At 36.0% G+C, this 23,825-nt stretch overlaps 1 protein-coding gene across 1 annotated transcript; it reads right to left on the bottom strand.

Moving 5' to 3' along the window:
- Positions 1–880: 880 nt before the first annotated feature.
- On the bottom strand, positions 881–23,799 carry SREK1IP1 (SREK1 interacting protein 1). The gene is made up of 5 exons (XM_080717090.1): positions 23,686–23,799; positions 14,385–14,432; positions 10,328–10,471; positions 4,817–4,889; positions 881–1,169 (listed from the first exon to the last, which is right to left on the bottom strand). The coding sequence occupies exons 1-5, from the start codon at positions 23,696–23,698 to the stop codon at positions 983–985; spliced, it is 465 nt and encodes a 154-aa protein (XP_080573216.1). The 5' UTR covers positions 23,699–23,799; the 3' UTR covers positions 881–982.
- Between the last annotated feature and the right edge of the window lie 26 nt (positions 23,800–23,825).

Below are 23,825 nucleotides of genomic sequence, written 5' to 3' on the forward strand. Positions count from 1 at the left end.
TAAAAGAAGAAAACACCTAAAACTGGTTACTTATGAAACCAGTGGTTCCATGTGAAACTTGCTTTGAAACTATAAATCATTTCAGACAGAAGAAATATAAATGCTAATATTTATAAAAAATTTTCTACCTTACTCATAGATACAAGCTTCCTAAAATTTTCATACTAAGTACAATAAACATCAGTTCTAATGAAGATTTAGTTGTCTTCCTAAATAAAATTTCTGTTTGAGGTATAACCATGTCATGCCAATATGGCACATTTGCAAAACTACTCAGAAATCTATCCTAAAAATCCTAACCAACAACGGCATCATCTCTGCCAAACTTTCTAATAGGCTGAACTAGTCTCTGGACAAGAAAGAAATATTTTAACTATTACAAAAACAAAGAAGGCAGATAGTAGAAACTCTGTATTTCATAAAACAATGAAACTCTTGTAAATATTTTTCATTACCATCTTCCTGTAGATACCATTCATTTAAAAAGGTCAAGACCAGTAAAGCAGCTTCGTCTCCTATGATATTAAAAAATACTAGAGATTTAAAAACAACAGTGAAGAATTTCACTATCTTTATACATTACATCACAGTATATAAAGCTATTAGAATTTTCAGTATCAAGAGCTAGGCAGGGAATACTTGATTCAGCATTGCTCACTAGCTACTAAGTACATTATCTGTGTTGACTATAGAAAAGCCATACAATTGACTTATAAAGTAATAATGCTAGCCAAACACAGAGACACAAATGTTAAAAATGATATGTTTTGCATGTACAAATATCTATACTTGGGACATGGCTGTCAAATAACAAGACTGATTCAATACATAAGACTGGAGAGGTAATGGTCTCACAGAGGAAAAATGTCTATGTGAAAAAGACTGGGATTTATTGTAAAGCATAATTATATAGCAAATTCTGCGGAGGGGCAAATAATTTTTAGATGAATTTTAAATTTAATGACTTAAGCCAAAGTCTTGGTTACTTTTTGGTGAATTCAGAATGGTCAGGAGTAGAAGAATGTTTTTCCTTTTTTCTCTTCTTTTTGTCCTTTTTGTGATGTTTCCCTTTTTTTGATTTGTTCTTTTTTTCTTTTTTCTTGTCTTTCTTCTGATATTTTTGCTTCTTTTGTTTTGAAGAGTCTTCTTCAGTGGAACTGGAATAAGACCTACAGGTAAAAAATAACACATATTGACTGAAAATTGTCTTTCTGACAGATAGGTAAATTTAAATGGGATCTGAGCTGTGTTAAATTCTTCTTGGAGTAAAAAAAAGAAGTATTAACAAAAAATTAAAAATGTGCTTTACATCTTCATAAAATGCTGAATTCAGAGTTTCTGCTGTTGGGTCACAGAAACTAACAAAACTAATATCTATATTGCTCAACTCTAGTAATGAGTTTTAAATTCAGTTATGGATGAAATTGTTTTTCTGTGATTTTCAATTTTTCACGCTGTGGTACTCTTCAAAATCTTATAAGGGAAACAAAGTGGTACTCATCAAGCCTCATTATATATACAAGTGAGCTGTGTATATGACTTGTTAGCATATTCTCTTAAAAGAGTACAAAAGGATGCAATTATACATAAATATAAAGAATGGTCATAATTGAACCTCAGTCTGAGTGAATAAAAGCTGAAAATAAAAGCATTTTTATAATTCTTTTGATTTTTCAAGTTAATGAACTTGCTCTCTCTAGATGCAGATGAACACTTACATTACAAAATAATTTTTATTGGTTTCACAAAAAGAACTTTTTTTTTTTTTTTTTTTGGTGGTACTGGGTTCTTGTAAACCCTTCTACCTCCGGGCTATACTCCCAGACCTCTTATATTTTTGTTTCGAAACAGGGTCTCTTAAGCCAGTAACACTGGCTTTGAACCTGCGCGATTCTCCTGTCTCCGCCCTCCTCCCAAGTGTAGGGATTTATAAGGGTGTGCCACTATGCCCGCTGCCAAAAAGAACTTTTACAGAAATACTGTATATATATGAATAAGGATGACTTTTCACCATACCTTATTTTTCTGATATCACTCAAACATGAAATTGAGAAAAAAATTGAATTACTTCCTTAATATTGAAACTTTCCCTAATATTAAAAAATAAGAAAAATAATAAGCCATCTTTAAAGATATTATATAAAGGTGTATAACATTCTACCTATACCCAAACCCAGAATATATGTCACAAGACAGAAAGTAAATTAATTTAATTATTTTTTGGTACTATGGATTGAACCCAGGGGCATTTTGCTTCTGAGCTACACCCCCATACCCCTGGCCCATTTTATTTACTTATTTTGAAACAAAGTCTAGCTAAGTTGTTCAGGCTGACCTTGAACTTGTGACCCTCTTGTCTCAGCCTAAGCATTGGGATTAGAGGTGGTGTCACCATGCCCAGCAGAAATTGAATTAATTTAAAATAAAATTGCCATCTTAAAAGTTCTGTGATCTCAGAAGGCCTGAGATATATATAAGAGATGTGCAAAAGTAAATGCATGAGACTACAGGCTTCAAGCTATACTGTGTGTTGCATAGCAATTTCTCTGACTCCCAAAATTCCCTTCATTTCTGTAGTAGGATAGTCTTTTCTCTGCCTTAGACTTCTGACCACCTGCTAAGCTTATTTTCTTTTGTATTCTCTGGCTCCCTCTTCAGCTCTTCTATTGCCAAATCTTGTCTGCTTTGTTTATTTTTCATGCTTTTATTGGTGCATTATAGTCTCACATTATAATGTAGTTCACAGTGATAGTGATATACATGCACACAGCACTTGGTGAGCTTTCCTTCAATTCCATCCTCACTCCCTGCTTCCCAATACAGGATACTGACACTAGCACTGGCATTCTCATATATACATATATGTGTGTGTATACACACACACACATTCAATGGAAGTGATTCCTTCATCACACACCCCCCCCCCCCGGCCAATTCCTCCACTAGATCACCTCTGTTGCTCCGCTGAAGTTTCTCCTCCATTAGGTAAAGTCACTCTGGTATCCCAATTATGCCCTAGCTTCTGCATGTGGGAGAAAACATGTGACTTTTCACTTTTTGTGACTGGCTCATTTCACCATCTCACCTAACATAATGTTCTCCAGGTCCATTCATTTTCCTAAAAGTGACATAATTTTGTTCTTCTTTACTGCTGAGTAGAATTCTATTACGTGTATTCCTTATAATTTTTCTAATCCATTCATATGCTGATGGATACATAGGTTGGTTTCATAATTTGATTATGAATTATGCTGCTATAAACATGGACATGTGTATTATTATAATATTCTGATTTCAGTCCTTTTGGAAAAATACCCAGGAGTAGTATAGCTGGATTGTATTGTAGACTGAATCCATTTTCTAAGGAATTTCCACACTGATCTCCATAGTGGATATACTAATTTGCAATCCCACCAGAAGTTTATTTCCTATTTCCCCACATTCTGGCCAGCATTTATTGTTGCTTGACTTCTTGATGATTGCAAAATTCAAATTATTATTTAACTTTCAACACCTGAAAGTGAGCTAACCTTTTCAATTATATTTGAGGTGTTAAAATATATGTAATTAAATGCTCTTTAAAAATTTTCACAGTGATAATATTTGATGTACAGAACCTACACTGTGAGAGAACTAGTTCTAAACTAGACCTAACTATGGTCAAGTGCTTTAAAAAATGTCCATGTTTATATTTTTTTCAGTATAAATGAAACTTTACTCTCTAACAGGGAAGAAGTAACCGCTTGCTATTCTTTATCAGTTTCTCTGATCCTTGAGTTGTTAAAATAGTACAAATTCACAGGTGCCAAATGAGGGTTCTGAAAGACCTTAAAAATTTTTCAGCTTAAGCAGGGCGTGGTGGCACAGGCTTGTAATCCCTGCACTTGGGAGGCGGAGACAGGAGGATCGTGCAGGTTTGAGGCCAGCCTCCGCAAAAAAAAAAAAATCAGCTTAAGAACTTCTAATAAATTAATTTCTTAGCAAGGGTAATGATGTTGTGAGAATGCAAATACTATAGAAGAATAAAATATATGTGAAGAGTTTAGGCATGTGTCCAATTAAAAGCTTACTTCCTAGCCACGCATGGGCGTGGTGGCGCACGCTTGTAATCCCAGCATTAGGGAGGCTGAGACTGTAAGATCACGGTTCGCAGACAGCCTCAGCTACTTAGTGAGGCCCTCTGCAACTTAGTGAGACCTTGTCTCAAAATAAAGAATAAAAAATAGGGCAGGGGGTGTAGCTCAGAGGTAGAATGCCCCTGGTTCCATCTCCAAACCCGCAAAAAAAAAAAAAAAAAAAAAAAAAAAAAGCTTACCTCCTGTTTTAAAACTTAAATACCTTAAAAAAGAAAAAGGGGTGTTGCTATTTATTTATAACTTGGTTTCAAAAAGATTTTTTAAAGTGGATGAATACTGATTTTATTTTTTAATCTTAACATGAAAGGCTGGTTATTTTACTGAAACAAATGAACATCTAAATCTAATTAGAAAACATTTATATTAAATTTACTGTACAGATGAAAAATAAAAACTTATAATCCTTTCTTAACTCATAGACCTATTTTAAAAAATACTGTTAAAAAATATCTTTTTCAAGCTGGGTGTAGTGACACACCTGTAATCCCAGTATTTGGGAAGCTTAGACAGGAGGATCATAGGTCTTAGGCCAGGCTCAGTAATTTAGTGAGACCTTTAGCAATTTAGCAAGACCCTGTTTCAAAATAAAAATAAAATAGGGCTGGGGGTATAGCCCAATGGCAGAGCATTGCTGGGTTCAATCCCTAGTACACCACACACAGATACACACATACAAATACCTTTTTCTTTTTTTTTTCAATTTAGTTTTCTCTTTGCTTTTTTCTCTTTTCTTCTCCTCTTCTTCATTTATTCCTATGAAAAAAGGAGAGAAAAATCAGTTTACCATGAGTCTGGGGATATTAATCTGGTGTGTATGTATTTTTTATTGTTAGTTGTTGGTTAGATGAAGACAACAGAAATGAAAACACGTAGTAAAGCCAAATGATGAGAGCCTCAAAGATATGTTTTATCTTTACCATATAGAGATATATGTGAGAGTTATTAAAAATAACCAGTGAGAAGTACTCTTTGTAGGCTAGAGAAAATGTGATTTTGAGAAAAGGAAAAAACAAAAAAGACCAAACAAAAGATAAAATGCATTAAGAGGAAAGAAAAGTCTTGAAATTGCAAGGACTATGCTAATATACTCGGATTCTCAGTTCTCTTTCTTCTTCCTTTCTGGGCCTGGAGCTGATCACCTCTTAAGTGCTCTCAGATCAAGGTGTCAATAGGTGGCTTATTAAGTTGAAAAATGATAAAAGGTAAAATGAAGAAAAGACAGGACAGGGAAATAAAGAAAACATTAAAACAACAGCAATAACAATAAGAACAACAAACACATCAGGGCTGGGGATGTAGCTCAGTGTAGTTCTTGCCTAGTGTGCATGAGGTCCTGGGTTCCATCCCCAGCATCACAGATGGGGAAAATCAAATGACAACATACATGTGGAGATTAAGAAACTGCAAAAACAAGAGTCATAGATTACTTAATCTCTATTTCTGTTACCTAGGATTTTGTCAATTATGCCAGCAGTTGTTTAGGAAACTGATTAATGCTAGTTGCATGGGAAAACCCTCTCTTCATTATAAGAGAAATAAAACAGTGCAATGATGGATTACTGAAAGATTCTGTGTTATTTTAAGCTGGGGGAGGGTGAAGCTCATCTATCTAAATTACATGCAATATTTTGGAACGATCAAACATTTTTATCAGCTCAGGTGACCTTTATCAGAAACACACAGTATTAGGTATCTGAGGGTTTAAGAGTAAGGCCACATCCACATGCATGAACACCAGATGGAGTGTGGGCTTTCTTTTCAGCCTCTGTTTCCCTTTTTCTCTCAAATTAGCTTTTATTTCCTAATTCTAAGTGTTGTTACTAGAGGTACTCATACACATTGAGAAAATACTGCTCATTTGCTTAAAAACTCTTGGTGAGCTGGGCATAGTGGCACATGCTTGCAATCCCCGTGCTTGGGAGGCAGAGACAGGAGGATTATGCTGGTTCAAAGCCAGGCTTGCTGGCTTAAGAGACCCTGTTTCCAAATAAAAATATAAAAAAATAGGTCTGGGAGTGAAGAATTTCCAGGAATCCTAGTACAAAAAAAAAAAAAAAAAAACTCTTTGTGTATTCACCATGGAAAACAGGTGTGAATAAGCATGAGAGGCAGCACGGCACAGCAGCTCTGCAGGTAAAGCACCCTGACATTTTCATGTCACCTCCTGACTTACTAGCTGTGTCAACTTGGACAAGTTTCAACCTAAAAAGTGAACAGAACATATTAACTTCATCGAGCTACAGAGAAGGTAAAAGAAATCAAGGTGCAAAATATGGTTTTGACATATGGTAAGTGCTCAATCAATGGCAAGCATTATTACTACTTTTTGAGCATGTTATTACTTCGGCTTTATTGAGGTATAATAGGCATATAATAAACTGTGTATATTTAAAGTATACAATTTGACAAGGCCCAAGAAACATCAACCATAATCAAGACAAACATAACCTTTACTCCCTAGATTTTTGTACCACATTATAATCCCTTTCTTCTACTCCTTCTGCCTCAGGCAACCACTGAATTGTCTCCGTCACTGCAAAACTGTTGTATGAATATACCATAATCTGTTAATGCATGAACCTGTTAGAACCATCTAGGTTGTTTCTAGTTTATGGGAAGCTGCTGTGAACATTTATATGGTTTTTGAAGTGATACATGCTTTCATTTCTCATGGGAAAATACCTAGGAGTAGAATGACTAGGTATGGTAGGTACATGTTTAACTTTTGAGGAAACCCACTATCTTAAAAAGTGGTTTTATCATTTTACATTTCCAGTAGTGGTTATGAGAGTTCTAGTTGCTCAGCATTCTTGCAAATGATATGTTTAACTTTTTAAAATTTAGGTATTCTAGTAGGTGCACAGTGGTATCTGATTGTAGTTATAATTTCTATTTCCTTAACCAAAAATGATGTTGAACATCTTTTCTTGTGCTTGTCATTTATATATAATCTTTATCTTCTAACAATTTTTGATTTGACTTATTGCTAAATTCTGAGAATCCTTTACAAGATCTAGATGCAAGTACTATATAAAAAATATTTTGTCAAATATTTTCTCCCAGACTATGGCTTACATTTTCATTTTTCAGTAGTAGAAGTGCTTGATTTAATAAAGTTCAATTTATCATTTCTTCCTTTTATGAAATGTGCTTTTGGTTTCATATCTTATAAATGTTTGCTTAACCCAAGGTCACAATAACTTTTCCTTGTTTTTCTTTTCTCTAGACATTTAGACACTAAATTTAGTTCATGATTCATTTTTATACATGGTACAGAGTACGAATTCAATTTTACTCGAGTAAAGTTACTCCAGCACCATGTGTTAAAAAACCCTCTTTACAAATTCGTCTTTTCACTGTCAAAATTCGCCTGGATTTCTGCTTCTGAGAAGAGGAGATGTACATTTCCTATTTCTCTCATTAAAAATCCTCCCCAAACCTCCTCCAACAATCCACTGGTGTCCCTAACTCTTCATCTGAGGTCTCTCTTGTTACTCAACTTCTCTCTAGTTCCACATATAGGAGAAACACAACTACTTGCTTTCTGAGACTGGCTAACTCCACTTAGCATACCATTCTCTAGTTCCATCCATTTTCCTGCAAATGAACTGTTCTTTATGGCTACTAAAATTCCACTGTATGTATATACGACCTAGGCTGATTCCATAATTGGCTATTGCAAATTGTGCTGCTATAAACATGGATATGCATGTGTTGTTGTAATATTATGACTTCAATTTTTTTTGGAAAGATACCTAGGAGTGTATAGCTGGGTCATATGTTAGTTCCATTCCCAGTCTTCTGAGAAACTTCCACACTTATCTCCATAGTGGCTATATTTACTTGCAGTTCCACCAACAGTGTATAAGGGTTCCTATTCCCCACATCTTCGTGAACATTTATTATTGTTTGTATTTTTTTGTTTTTGTTGTTATTGTTGCAGTACTGGAGATGGAACCCAGGGGCATTCTATGTCTCAGCCGTACCCCCAGCCCTATTTTTTATTCTTCATTTTGAAACAGGGTCTCACTGAGTTGCAAAGGGCATAAATAGCTAAGGCCATTCATGAATGTGTTTGTCCTGTCTCAGCCTCCCAAATGCTGGGATTACAAGTGTGTACCAACAAACTCTGCTTGTTTGTATTCTTGATGATTGCCATTCTAATTGTGGTTAGAGAGAATCTCAGTGTAGTTTTGATTAGCATTTCTCTGATTGCTAAGTGATATTGAACATTGCCATTTGTATTTCTTCTTTAGAGAAATGTCTATTTAGTTCAATTGGCAATTTTCTTTTTTTTATTGGTGTGTTGTAGTCATATGTCAATTTTCTGATTGGGATTTTTTTTTTTTGCATTAAGTTTTTAAGCTGTTTGTAGGATCCTGAAAAATACCAGTCTTCTGCGTACAAAATGGAAGGTAAGAAAGTCCTAATGTACTTTAGCACTTAACTGCAGTGATCAGCACAGTGATTTATCATGCAACATACAGAGGAGTCAAAAGTTATGAGTCAGTGCTTACAAAGACAGCTTTGGGGTAATCTGGAAGATGCATCCTAGCAGCACCAGGAGGGTCTTTGTATACCTGCCATTAGGTTTGTAGCTAAACCAGTTGCTTTTCAAATCATTGCCTACGCAGTTCTAAATCTATACTCATTAGTCTAAATTCCCTATTTCTTCAGTGTTCTTCTATCAGTCACTTAGCAATATCTTGTTTAATACAAAGTATACTTTGAGCTAAAAAAAAGGCTTTAATCCAGTTATCCTCTGGATTCACTAAGTCATATCTTTATGAAACTTAAAACCACCATTTAAAGATATTCACTTGAATGTAACAGGAAAAAGAAAGAACACAATATACAAATACCTAATTTGGAATTTTGTCACAGGTAGTTTTCAATAAAATATCACCTTCCCTAAACGGAAGAGGAAATTATTTCCTTAACTACTTTTTCATTTCTAGAGTGTTCCAGGAAGCTTAAGTTTTATACTGTTTTGAACTTCCTGAAGAAACTTGCCTGTGTAATTCTAAGTGATATTAGCAAATGTCTGAAGACAAGTTGACATCACAGCATTAGTAGAGTCAATGTGAAAAGATTTTACTATTTACAAAGTCAGGTGACCTAGGAAATTTGATGTTTTTTTTTCTCATTCTAATTTTTTAGCATTATTTAATATTAACTAGCAATTTGCCTCCATGTAGAAGGTAGTCCTCTCGTCTCATCTCATCTCATACCTTACTAGTTTACAATTTTTTTTAGTTCAGTCTAGACAAAACATGTATTTTTGATAAATTTGGGAATTTGAGGTCTAGGTTTTTTGTTTTAAGTTAAAGTTCACTCTTTAATGTTATCTGACAATCTAAAATACAATGAGTTTAACCTTTATAACACTCTTATCTTATACCTAAGATTATATTCAAGTGAGTTGTATTTTTCCCCTGTGTGATAGTTACCATAAAATTTTGTAGCTTACAAGTGTTTACTTTACACTTATAGCATCATATTTTATCCCTAAAAACTTCATAGCAAGAATGTCACTTTATATATAAGATAGAGTATAAAATAGAGACATTTCATGAGCAAAATGACATTTTTTGTTTCTTTAAGCAACGTTGAAACTTCCTATATTAATCTTGACTAGAGTAGGTCCTTAAGTAGAAAGAAAATATCTGGGAAGAGGTACTTGTACTTCCAGAACTCTTGCTGCTTTGTCTATATCTCCTGATTATCGGCACACTTGAAATTATTAGTTAAGATTAATACTGGCTATGATATGTGGTCATTGTATGATTTGACTATTCAATCCTTTGTCTCATCCATCACACAGGAAACTGAGGTTTATAGTGGTTAAGTGATGTGCTGCAAGTCAGAGGCTAAAAAATGGTCAAACAGGGCTAGAAACAGTCTTCCTCAGATTCCATGTACCATGTCACACATCCTAGAGTAATGGAAGGGGGATAACATCAAAACAACAAAAAGAAAATCATGGGCTATGGAATCAGAAACACACTTGCCTTCTTACTCTTTTTCATTCTGAGCTTAGGCAAATTATTTCCATTGTTAATATTTATTTTATTTATTTATTTTTAGCAGTCCAGTAGCTTTTATATAAAAAAGAAAACTTACTGATAAATGTGACATATAATTATGACATAACACTAGAACATGTGGAATATCTTTAAAGACTTGCTTACTTTTTTCCTGTAATGCCTGCAATTTATTCAGTTCTTCATTCTCTTCATCACTATCTTCACTGCTGGTACTGCTGACATCCAAGACGATGTCCCTTTTGGGGTCTACTCGCAGAAAATTGCGGCACTCAAAAGTCAGGTGACCAGCTAAATTAAAAAAAAAAAAAAGATAAACTATGCCCTGTACATCTTTGTTCTTGTTCTGCTGTTCATGGTAAGGAATAAATTCCAATTCCAATAATATAAGAAGTTTTAATTTTTATTTAATTGATTGGCATTTGGTTATTTTCCCTATACTTGCCCCACCCCCACACCAAACAAAATACTGAAAAAGAAATTTTTCTTTTCTTCTTAAGAACTACTAATTCAGTACTCATTCTCAGAGGTACTTCTTATGAAGTTTAGAGTATTTAATTACTGTATTTTCCTTTTTCTAAAAGTACAATATTTTAAACTAACTAAATTAACTAAAATATATCATTATTCTTGTTTCCTACCTATCCCATAGAAATTTCTTGAAAATGGAGACTACCTTGGCTCTCTCCACTTCTTTATCCTCCCTTTTAAAGGCCTGAATGGACAGTTTGTTCATGACCCACAACTCCAATTAAACAGATCTTATTAATGTTAGTAAGCATCCTACCTGCCAAGTCCAGTGGAATGTTTTTCACCTATTTCTTACAACTCTCGCTTGACAACTCCCTCAGTTTTAAATATGTCTGCTTCTTTGGTTCATGTGCTGCTGCACACTGCTTCCTCTGGCACAAGACCTTCCCACTCACTTTTCCCTTAGCACAGCCCTAAATATTTTATTCCACCAGGTAACATTTCACTCCGCTCACCAAGAGTCTGTTAGTAAGTGCTATAAAATTTGTTTAATTATATATCATTCAGATCAATAAAATATGAATGTAGATAAGAGACTGGTTGTTTCTATGAAACAGAGACTGTACTTTTGGAAAGACTTGATTTAAATGAATGAGTTTAAAAATAATTGTAAATTAGGTATTGGCAAGAAGACTATAAATGATAGGGCAAATTTCTAAAACAATGGGCAAAGGTACCTATCTCTTAAGGAGGGTGATATTGGCACTGTGGGCCAGAAAATTCTCCATGGTCCAGGACAATACGTTGATACACTGAAGGATGTTTACAATCCCAGAGCCTTACATACTGTCATAGTGCTTCCCACGGCTATCAACTAAAAGCTACCTCCACAGAGTTCAAGATAGGCAGTACCATTTCTAGTTGAGAATTAATGACAAAAGAATTCTGCACTCAGATTTTGTCATGAGTATCTTAATTTCTCCGTCTTTGAAGAAATAAACTATAAAAAGTAGAAAATGTATTTGAGATGTATGTGGGTTGCCCACAAAACACTATGTTAACACTAATAAGCACACCCATATGTAAAGAAAAAAGTGAGGACTCTGCATCAACAGCTAGCATTCGGAGTTAAATAACATCTTAAAGGTACTTACGTATCTACTTTTATTTCTTGCTGCTGTGACCAAATGCCCATGACTGAGTCTACTTTACTGAGGTTTTAAAAATTTTATTTCCCGACAATAATAACAATTATTTGACATATTTCCTCTATGGGAAAAGGCCTAGTGTCATAATACTTTTTAAGTATTTGTAAGTTGCCAACTTCAAAATATTCTAATATAGCCGGGCATGGTGGCACACGCTTGTAATCCCCGCGCTTGGGAGGCTGAGACAGGAGGATCGCACGGGTTCGAAGCCAGCCTCAGGTACTTAATGAGGCTTTCAGCAACTTAGTGAGACCCTGTTTCCAAATAAAATATAAAAAAGGTCTGGGAGTATAGCCCGGAGGTAGAAAGCCTCTGGGTTCCACCCCCAGTACCACCACCAAAAAAAAAAAAAAAAATAAATAAATATATTATATATATATATATATATATATATATATATATATAACCTCATCATAGTCATAATCCTTGTCTATAAATTTTAAATGGAATTTGCAAAGGAAATTCTGTCATGAAAAAGATATCAATGTTATTTAGTAATATATTAATCCTTAACTTGAAACATTTTTTATTAACTTAAAACTTTTAACAGTGACATATCCACTACTGAAACACAGTGACAATAAGATATTCTTCAATCAAGTACTAAAATTCTTGCAATTGTACAATCTAAGCCACTACATTCATAACAACAGAAAGATAATACTCTTTTGTAACCAGCTAAAGAATATCCATATTTTTGGCATTATGACCATTTCAAATAGTCTTATTTGCATTTCATTTACCTCTATACAAGCAATACAAAGATTCTAGTTCCCCAATACAAGACATGTTAATCTTTAAAATATAGTTTCCATCACAAGGATATGTCAACTGAGAAGACTTTTATCTTCAATAGTTGTAGAAATATAATTTTAACACAGAAGAAACACATTATTAAAAATTTCCTGCCAAGCGTGGTAGCGCACGCTTGTAATCCCCGCGCTTGGGAGGCGGAGACAGGAGGATTACACAGGTTCGGAGCCAGCCTCACTGGCTTAAGAGACCCTGTTTCCTAAATAAATAAATAAATAAATAAATAAATAAATAAATAAATAAATAAATAAATAAATGGGTCTGGGAGTATAGCCCGGAGGTGGAAGGGCTTCCAGAAACCCCAGAACCACCAAAAAAAAAAAAAAAAAAAAAAATCCATAAGACAAATTAGAAATTGTTGAATAACTTAACCACTAAAAAAAAAAAAAGATCTAACTGATAAAGCAGAAAGAATTAAACTTGGGAAGATTGTCAAAACTATTTGTAGACTTTGCTTCTCATTGCTGCAGATTTATATATCATTTTGTCCAAAATAATATAGCAATGAGGAGGCCAGATCAGGATATAGTTTATGTCCAGCAAACCAGTTTAATTGCTTTCCTAGAAGTCTTAGGTTAAATGAAGTCCAAGAGAATAAACAGATATATATCTAGACGGAAATCCATTCCACAATTTGAAGTAAATACAGCATTTCTATCTATAGGAGGTTCTTAAGTCTTGAGTAAAGAAATGGGATATGTAAATTAGTAATGACTGAAAGAAAATAAATATAAACAAATTAAAATGCAGAAAAGATTTCTCTTTCTTGCATATAAGTCCATTCTTCAATTTTCGTTTATATATTATATCCATATAATATATATATATATATATATATATATATATATATATATACCTCCAATTCTAGGACTTGAGCAAGCTTCTTCTAAACTAAGTTGTAGCCTCTGCTAGGAAGCTTGTGACTAATTCTCCTGGCATGCTTTCACTGTGTTCTTCTGATGGTTTATGCCCTAAGTGCTCTTTTATCCCATATTCTTACATGGAAATCTCTTAAATCACTCTTATTTTATTAAAAAATAACTCTCGAATGAATTGAATTATAATTAACAATCAAGGCTAATTTTCATGGTCTCCAAACCACCTAAGAAACAGTAAATGCTATTGTAATAGCTACTAGCATAGCCTTAGGAATTGTTATATTTAACTAGAAGAATGATACTTATTACAGCATAAAATTAGATAGTACTGCATAGTTACCTATGCTTACATCTACCTTTTCATCCTATTATATCAATTGTAATGAAGGTTAATGATTAAATCACCCTTATTAAAAAGGAATAAATAAAATCAATAGACATGAACAGTCTTTAAAAATAGTTTTCAATGCCTTCACCTCTTAATTTAGTATTCAGAAGGACAAGGAATAAAATAACATATACATATATGTGTGTGTATGTTTGTCTGTATACATACACACTTCCTCCAAACTCCTAAATCTACTATTTAACTACTTGTACTTCATGATAGTTTTGCTAGTCAGATATACAGCTACTTGTTACTGAATCTACAGAAAGGAAGAAAAGAAAAAGCAAATATTTAATTCTAACAGGAATTTCTAAATTGACTATAAGGGCTTAGGGCTAAAGGACTACGAATAGGGCCCCTGAAATCAGGATTTAGATCATACTGCCCAAAGAAGCAATGTCTCCAGTAAGAACAATGTACAGAATGCTATTTTTTAGTGTACTTACGGTAACCACATTTTTTACAGCCTGCTCTGACATTGTCCTTGTTGCAACCTGAAAAGTAATTGGTAGCATTTTAGAAAATATATAAGTAAAAACACAAAAACTTTATCATATAAAAAAGCTAAAAAATAAAAATTGTTTCTGATTCAATTATTATAACTCCTAGAAATCAGTTTACCCAAGGCCAATTTACTCAAATTATTTGACAAATACTTCAAGAAATTTTTCCCTAATCCAATAGAAACCCACTAGTATATTGCAGTGACCTCAGTTCACCTTAGAGCCGTGAGCACCACATCTGGTACTAAGTTTTCATCAATTTCACATCATCACTTTTCTTCCACCTTTTTCAAACAATTCACAGACTGCAGCTTTTCTGAAGCTTACTTCCACTGCAAATGCCAAGGCTTTTTAAAGGTGAAGTTCAATATTTGTTGCAATATTTATGTATTTTTTAGTCAATTAACATGTGCATAACTGTGCCACTATTTTTATTAGGTGCCTATCTTTTTTTATGTGTCACTGAGCAATGTGCCCCAATCCTATTTTCCCCATAGATCAGTGATTGTTTTTACTGCATAGTGTAAGAAAAGATGTGCTACATTGTAGCAGAACTGACTGTGGAATAAAGTTGAACTAATTTAAGGCTCTTCCATTATGAAAATAACTGCATGTTGAAAAAAAAAGCTCAGAGAATTCGGGTCAATGTTAAGTCTGTTTCCATAGAAACTGTAGATGCTGAATAGTACTGAACAAAACTGTGCTAAACGTACCATTACTATTCCTACAACAGACTGAAAATGTTGTAATGGGCAGATCTGAAGTAATCTCATCTCAGCATGTATCAGAAGTAAACTCATTTATGACAAAAGGCACGGATAAAACTCATCATTCAAGTATTTCATGTTTTTAGAATGAACAAAATATGAAACTTTCTCTGGGCAGGTCATCTTTTTTAATAAAGATGAAACTTCTACATGAAAGGAAAATATAGTAAGACTTCTACATAAAGTTACTTCCTAACAGCTATTTCTTCACCAGCCTTTGGTTCAATTAAGACATGAGAGCCAGTTGGACAAGGTGGTGCATCTATGTAATATCGGCTATTTAGGATGCAGCAAGAGGATTACAAGTTCAAGGCTCACCTGAGTAACTTAGTGTGACTTTGTCTCAAAAGCAAAACTAACCCCCCCAACAACCATCTAAACAACAACAAAAACAACAACAACAGCACCCAAAGATTTTAGCTCTTTCTTTAATTTTCATGACTGACGGATCAACTGTTTCTGCCTGAGGATTTGAATACAATGCACCAGATCTGAAACAACATAATGCAAATGGAAACAGTTCATTCTGCTTCTGAGATCTGGTGTCAAGGGATGCTAAGAAATTGGCAGCAGCAGTCCTAACCATGTCTAGATGTCTAGGCTATGCTAGATCTTAGATAAAGGTTCCCTTGGGTTTTTTTTTTCTGAGCGTTATTATTAATTATTATTATTATTATTATTATTATTATTATTATTATTAATTTGCAGTACTGGGGATGGAACCCAGGGGCATTCTACCCCTGAGCTATATCCCCAGCCCTATTTTGTATTCTTTATTTTGAAACAGGGTCTCACTAAGTTGCAGAGGACCTCACTAAGTAGCTGAGGCTGGCTGCGAACTTAAGATACTCCTGTCTCAGACTCTCAAGTACTGGGATTACAAGTGGGCACCACCACACCCAGCTTTACTGAGCATTATTAGCTAGGCTTTTCTTAAAGTCAGTAAGATGGCTTAAATAAGCCACTAATTTTCTATTGTTTGAAACAAGAATTCTGGCTAATATAAACGTACTCAAAATCCATGTCAAACTAAAGTCAAACTAAACTAGGCTCTCTTCTGACGCCCTGACTCAGCAGTCATCCATTTTCCCACCTTAAGGTCCCATGCTGTTCTCTGTCTACTCCTTTTTGACATCTGCTAAGGTTGTAGAGTATTACAGCCTACCTACTTAAAGTTTTTCTTTCATCAATCATATTCTACAACCTAAACACCATTAAAGAAAAACGTTGCCGGGCGTGGTGGCGCACGCTTGTAATCCCTGCGCTTGGGAGGCGGAGACAGGAGGATCGCGCTGGTTCGGAGCCAGCCTCGCTGGTTTAAGAGACCCTGTTTCCACATAAAAAAGCTAAAAAATAGGTCTGAGAGTGTATGCCGTGGGAGTGTATCCCGGAGGTAGAAGGGCTTCCAGGAACCCCAGTACCACCACCAAAAAAAAAAAAAAAAAAAAAAGAAAGAAAAAAGAAAAACGTAAATTTACAAATAGGAGGAAGAAATTTAAATGGCAAAACCCACCAAAAATAAACTCAAGATACTTGAAAACTTTAAAAAAAGGTATAATGTGGTGGTGGCCACTTGTGATCTCAGTACTTGGGAAACTTGAGACAGGAGGATCACAGGTTTGAGGTCAACTTTGCAAGACTCTCAGCAACATAAGGAGACCTGTTTAAAATAAAAATAACTATGCCGGGCATGGTGGTGAAAGCTTGTGATCCCCGTGCTTGGGAGGCGGAGACAGGAGGATCACACAGGTTCAAAGCCAGCCTCTCCGGCTTAAGAGACCCTGTTTCCAAATAAAAATATTAAAAAAATAGGTCTGGGAATGTAGCCTGGAGGTAGATGGGTTTCCAGGAAGTCGAGTATCAGCAAATAAATAAATAAATAAATAAATAAATAAATAAATAAATAAACAAACTAACTAGAGGAGTAGCTCAGAGGTGTAAAGTCCCCAGGTTCAATTCCCAATACCCCTGCACCTTCACACACACATTGCAACTCAAAGGACTGCGAAAGGGCAATTATTCCTACCATGTAAAACCCTGAAGATCATTAAGAAAAAGACCAATAACCAGTAGAAGAAAAAAATGGGAAAGGATATGAATAGAAAGTTCACAGGAAAGGAACTAGAAATGACTACAACACATGGAGAGATTCGCAGCTTATTTATAATAACGATATATATGTTAAAAACTATACTAGGATTCCTTTTTCACTTATCGGAATAGCAGAGAGAGAAAAGGTTGAAAAGAATGTTGGAGGAACATACTTCCTTACATTGCTGGTAGGAGTCTAAATTAGTACTGTACCATCTCTGTGGAAAGCAAGCTGACATAAGCTATCAGTTCTATAAATGTGCACACTGCTTTTATCTAGCAATTCCATGTCTGGGAACTATTCCCCCAATTTACATGAACAAATGCCTATTGACCATGTACAAAGTTACTCATGGCAGCACTGTTTGTACTAGTGAAGAGTGGAAACAATGTAAGTATCTATCAGTAGGGGACTAACCATGTAAACTGTGGTATAAAAGAGTGAGGATGACCTTTACCTACTGACATGATGACCTCTACGTTATAGGATAAAGAGTGAAAAAAGCAAGATACAGACAGTGCTTATGTTGCCATTGGTATAAAATTTATTTGGATTTCAATATTCCTCTCTTACTCTTATTCCTTTTCTTCCGGAGTCTACCATAGGCAACAATTTAGTCACTGGGAACTTAAACAGTGATGTGTGGAACCCAGTGTATTTTTATTATTATGTATATGTAGTTTGGGGATGGATGCCTGTCTAAATTTTCTCTGTTTTAAAATATTTTTATAATCACTTAGACTTAGAAGTATACAGTGGCCGGGCATGGTGGCACACATGCGTAATTCCAGCATTTGGGAGGCTGAGACCGGAGGATCAGGATCATGGTTCGCAGACAGCCTCAGCTACTTAGTGAGGCCCTCTGCAACTTAGTGAAACCTTGCTTCAAAATAAAGAATAAAAAAAAATAGGGCAGGGGGGTAGCTCAGAGATCAAATGCCCCTGGGTTTCATCCCCAAACCCATAATAAATAAATAAATAAAATGTAAACTGATTTTTATAATCACTTAGACTTAAAACTAAGTTTTCCCCATTAAGTACTTAGGAATTGCAATCATCTCTGTCATAGGATGTATTCATTTCATTTTTAATGTGATTCAACTCAGTAAGATTGGACTATGCTCCTTTTCTGTTTTGTAATAAGTTCCAAGTTGGTTATTCCATTTAGAGATCTTTAAACAGAATATCAACTTGTTGAGCTCTTAAAACTTCAAACTATGGTGAAATTTCATATCATATAGGTGCCAATAGATATATAATATAGTATGTTTATGTCCTGCTGAAGTTAAATGTGAAGTAAAATTCTAAGTATTTCAACTTTTTTTCTACTGATTTTTATTAATAATTTATATATATTCTTTTTATGAGATCCCAAATACTGTCCTGAAAGCAAAGTAAAAAGAACAGCAGAAATTAAAATTCCTTATGAATAAAAAAATGAGATAAATGAGTTCCTTGATGTAAATATTTTGAAAAAGCAGATGTCCTAATGTTCAGTTAAAAAATGTCTTCATAATCATTTGACTCTCTATTAAGGGATTAAATCAAAGACTTGTTTTCTGATATGAAAGTTAACATTAAAAATGCATAAACCTCTTTATCCACTTGCCTCACAAAACAATCTGTGAAGAAATAGCTATAGGCATTACCTATTTAAGAGACACAAAGAAGTTTAACTCATTATAATAAAAACAAAACTGCTATCTAGATAAAACTGTTACTTTAGTACTAGATTTTGCTCAGTAGCAATTCTAGTGATCAATACTCTAAATATTTATTATTTATCTATTATTGCTATAACTCTGAACTGGAAGTCAGAAAAGCCATAAAGTTTAATAAAGGTAAAGTCCTTCATGAAAGAAAGCTACTCTTATACACTAGGTGTATTAACTTTTCCTCACTGGCACAAAAAACCTGAGAAAAACAACCTAAAGGAGGAACGATTTACTAGTCCACACTCAGCTGGCTCTAGTGCTTTGGGCCTCAGGTGAAGCCAAACATCATGTCAGAAGAGTGTGGTAGAGAAAGCTGATGACCCTATGGCAGGCGGGAAGTATGAGTGGGAAAATATCTCTTCAAGATATAGTCCCTACTGGCCCACCCCCAAGGACCCACTTCATTAAGTAGGCCACCTCTACAGTATCCACCCATGAGGTCTGAGCCATCATGATCCAATCACTTCCCAAGAGCCCTACTGATGAACACTGCTGCATTCTGGACTGAGCCTTCAACACAGGAACCTTAAGGGACATTCAGATCCAAGCCATAACACTGCATTATCCAGGCTAATGCACCCATAGATGTTACATATGTATAACAGAAGTGGCAGGTGTCAGAAAAGACACATGGTTACTTTAATCAGGCACCAAGAAGTGACAGGCAAAACCCTCAGCTGAAAGACTAGGAAAGATAGGCATGGGTAAGGAGGGAAAACAGTAACAAAGGCACATAGGTAGAAAAACATACAAGAGGTTGGAGAAGAGTTGGCCAAGTCAGAGTTTTTTAACACTGTAGAATGCATGAGAAGAGTGGTGGAAGGAAAAGAAAAAAGAAAATTGATTTGGCAATGCTCAGAGTACATACTTCATTCTTGCAGAGAGGGGGAACTTAAACCTAAGTCAACTCCATCATTATAGTCAAGGAAACGAAGCCTGAGAAAGGTTATGTGGCTTGAAGAGAGTTATACTATCCACAGATAGAGGCTTAATAGCAACTTCCAGCCTCACAGGAATTACAGAATAGACATATGATTTAGGAAAATTACTTCACAGCACTGTCACAAACTAGAGAGAGAAAAAACATAGAACACTTATAGTACAGCTTTAGAAATGAAAATAAATAGGATATAGTGTAACATCAAATACTTAAAAAAAATTGAGATCACAATGTGCTTAGAAATCTTACTCATTTTGATACCCCAGACTAAAATGTTAACTTAGCCATTGATAATTCCTACCTTGGCTATATAAGCTTCATTGTAGGAAAGAAAAAATACAGCTTGTGTGTCAACCATTCCGGTAACGTATTGCCACTTGTGCCTTGCCAACTCTTCATGGAGACTGGGGAGTCACTGACATGACTTCAACAACTGAGTTCAACAACTGTGAATGGGAAAAGCGACTCTCCAAAGAAAGTAAACGCCACTGAAACCTGTGTTCAAATGTCATTTCTCTAGTGGACACTAAGTGTCTAAGATTTTTCTAAAGTCTACAATTCTTCTTCATATGTTTTAAATAATGGTTTAAGCTAACACACAATGCCAAGGAAAAAGAGTAATAGCATGTGACCATAAAAGAGAGGAGGCTGTTTTTCATGTGTGGTTTGTGGAAAGCAGCCTCATTACTTTCAGCGATACCTTGTAATAACTACTAGCAACCACCCAAGAAACGCTGGCGAAATCCATTATATCTAGAATAAAGAGCAGAACACAATACTTGTCCTCCTTGATGATCACCTCAAAAGGTTTCAATGCAGTCTTATTTTCCTTTTATACGCTGTCTGAATCGATCGTCCAAGAAATTATCTTAACATTTTCTGGATCTGTATTTCCTAATGGTACTGCATTGTACTTTTGTAGCACCTGTCATGGCTATTATCTCAATTTTTGCTGGGTTTAAATGGTTTGTCTATGTCTTGCCATCCAGTGTAATAGCACAATTTATTATTATACTTTGAGGCATTATTTTGAATTGAAAGATGGTTAACATCTATAATACTGGTTTAAGTTTAAGGGAGTTTCAAGCAGGGCTTTAAAAAAATCACTTTTGTACTGTTAGGCAGCACTTTTTAACTTCTGACTAAAACTTTCTAAGGGTACAGACATGATATTGTGTCCCTCAGGGTGCTCATACTACACAGGTGTTCAGAAAGCTTGTTTAAATAATGAAGTGAACAGGGACAACATGTCAGCTTGGGAGGCAACTGTATGATGGAAAGACCACCAGGCCTGACTTGGCTTATCTATCAGGATGCTTAGGCAGTCTCCTGCACAGGCTCGTCCCCCACCCCCGTCCCTTAAATGTTGATACTCTCCAGCTTTAGTCAAAGATTTCCCCTTCACACTGTACACATTCCAGCAGACCAGAGACATCCATTGCCGTGGCCTTAATTCTTATTGCCATAAGAATTGGTGTCTTGATGACACCTAAATCATTGTCTTTGGTTCTCACTTCTTTCCTAAGCAACATATTGATTTCATGTTTATTAAGTATTTCTACTTCTGAGCCAGACTAACCTCAACACAAGCTCCAAAGCAACGTAATCATCTCCCTAAAGCCAGTTCCTAATGAAACGCTGTCTTATTAGCAACTAGCCCCACCCAACTGCTAAATGAGACCCAGGCAAACCTCATTTTCTTTCTGCCTACCCACACAGAATAAAATACCAGTCCCTAGAGATTTACCACCAAAAATTCATCTCAAATCAGATTGAACCCAGGAGCATTTTACCTCCAAGCTACACTTCCAGACACTTTTTAAATTTTCTGTTTTGTTTTGAAACAGGTTCTCACCACATTGCTGAGGCTGTCCTCCAAGTTGCATTCCTCCTGTCTCAGCCTCCCAAGTACTGGCATTACTGGTGTGTATGATGATGCCCAGATGCCTACCTTCTTTCTTAATGAGAACATAGCTTAGCCAGGCATCATCAGGCCTCACCAGAATTACTAGCTGGTGACTGCGCCTCTAAACTACCCTTCAATCTATGCATAACTTTCCCTATACATGAAATTGCTTAAAAACCTTAAGTGGCTTCCTCCTATCTGTAAGATAAGACCCAAACTCTGTTATTACGTGCAAAGTCCTTTAAGAGCTGGAAACTATCCTGTAGGTTATATTGCAGCATGGCAAAATGAATTCACTCACTTGGTCTAGAGGAGCCAGACTGACTTGTCTCTTACTTGATTTCTCCATCCCGCAATTTCTTCATCTATAAAGTGACAATTTCAATACCTATTTCACAGGGTCCTTGTGAACATTAAAGGAGATAAAATGCAATGTTTGATACAGTACCTGACATTTGTGCTACATAGTAAATGCTTAGTAATCACTAGCTACTGTTATCATCTCTCAGTTAATTTTTTTGTTTTCTTCCATTTGTTTACTGAGTGCCATCCACAGCAAAGATCTTTCATTTTTTCTTCTCTTACATCCTTTTTCTCTACATATCCAGTCCCTCTATCTGCAATCTCCCCTCCAGCACTCCATCCTTCCTATATAAGTCTCATCCTAAAAGTCACATCCTCTGAAAAGTCGTTCTGGCCCTTTCTGTGTCTTGTTGGAAGTCATTATTATGTATTCCTCATGGTCTCGCATTTTCCTTGCATTAACACTAGTCCCACTTTCTGTAGATTTTTCTCTTCATCGCTAAACTGTAAGTTCCGAGAGAAGAGCAATACTGCCTATCTAGCTCACCACTGTATTAATCACTACTTAATAAAGAGCGTACATTTCTGCTCTTCGTAGATCCATGTGGGCTCCTCCCCAAACCGCAGACGGTAGGAAAGCAGTCTTCCTATAACAGGTAGTAAGGGTCACTAAAGGCTGCCACAGAACCAAGGCCCTGCTCAAACTCTACAGGTGAGGACAGTTTTAAACAGATCTAGGGCTCTGAAACAATACTTTTCAAAATCTTCTCTAAAGTGCACGATTAATCTCCAAGTTGGGGAGAAAAGTGTATTTATGAAGTATCTCCCACACATCGTGGCAATGCCGACTTGAGGAGATACCTGTCCCTACCAGACCTTCTAAGTAAGCTGGGAGTCACCGATGGGGGCATCTCTGGAGTTATTTATTCCTCAGGGTTTGCCATTTTTAAGTCAATAATCTCTGGACATGGAAACTGGGAGCCAGAAGGAACCTCACATAAAATTCCACAAAGCTCCATCTTTTTACGGATATGGAAACCGAGGCTCAGGACAGCCAAGCGGCGGCCTCCGCACAGCTCGACTACTTAACAACAGGGAGGGCTACAAGTACAGCCCCAGGCTCGGCGCTCGGTTCCAGCAACGTCCAGGACAAACAATGCGCCTGAATACTCGGGGTGCGCCAAGTGTTCCCACTTCGAATTTTACTTTTAAGACCTATCAAAGTTAACTGTTTTTCTCGGCTGCCCGCCCCCTTGGGCCTACAGTTCACCGTCTCCTCTCTCCCTTCTACAACGCACTTTCTCTACAATCCTGTGCTGTCCGGGCTTGACCAAGAGCAAGGGAGATAGTTTCTTTCTTTCACACTTGTAAACTTTTGTGTTAAACAACCACATCTGTTAGTTTTTAGGCTTCCGCATAAATCCCCAAGGGCGCTCCTCCCGGCCCGCTCAGCGCCCGACCCGACAGCACCTGCCCGCTCCCTTCCTCACTTGGACGCAGGGCCCTGCCGTGGGTCTTCACCTGGGACTGACATGGCGCCGGTAAGAGGGCGGTCTCCGGATGCCTTAGCGTTCAAGAACGCCTGTGTTTTCCGCCGGCGGCAAAGACTTCTCGCACCGGGGCCGCCGCTCCTTCGCGACGGTACCGGAAGGCCCTCTAAG

The sequence above is a fragment of the Muscardinus avellanarius genome, assembly GCF_963383645.1.
Source record: "Muscardinus avellanarius genome assembly, chromosome: 1".
Classification (NCBI taxonomy): Eukaryota; Metazoa; Chordata; class Mammalia; order Rodentia; family Gliridae; genus Muscardinus; species Muscardinus avellanarius.

Coding starts and splice junctions, on each gene's coding strand:
- SREK1IP1 (XM_080717090.1), bottom strand. Junction 10,472..14,384: donor CTGTAAAAAATGTGGTTACC/GTAAGTACACTA, acceptor TTTTTAATTTAG/CTGGTCACCTGACTTTTGAG. Junction 1,170..4,816: donor TTGAAAAAAAAAAGAAAAAG/GTATTTGTATGT, acceptor TTTTACCTGTAG/GTCTTATTCCAGTTCCACTG.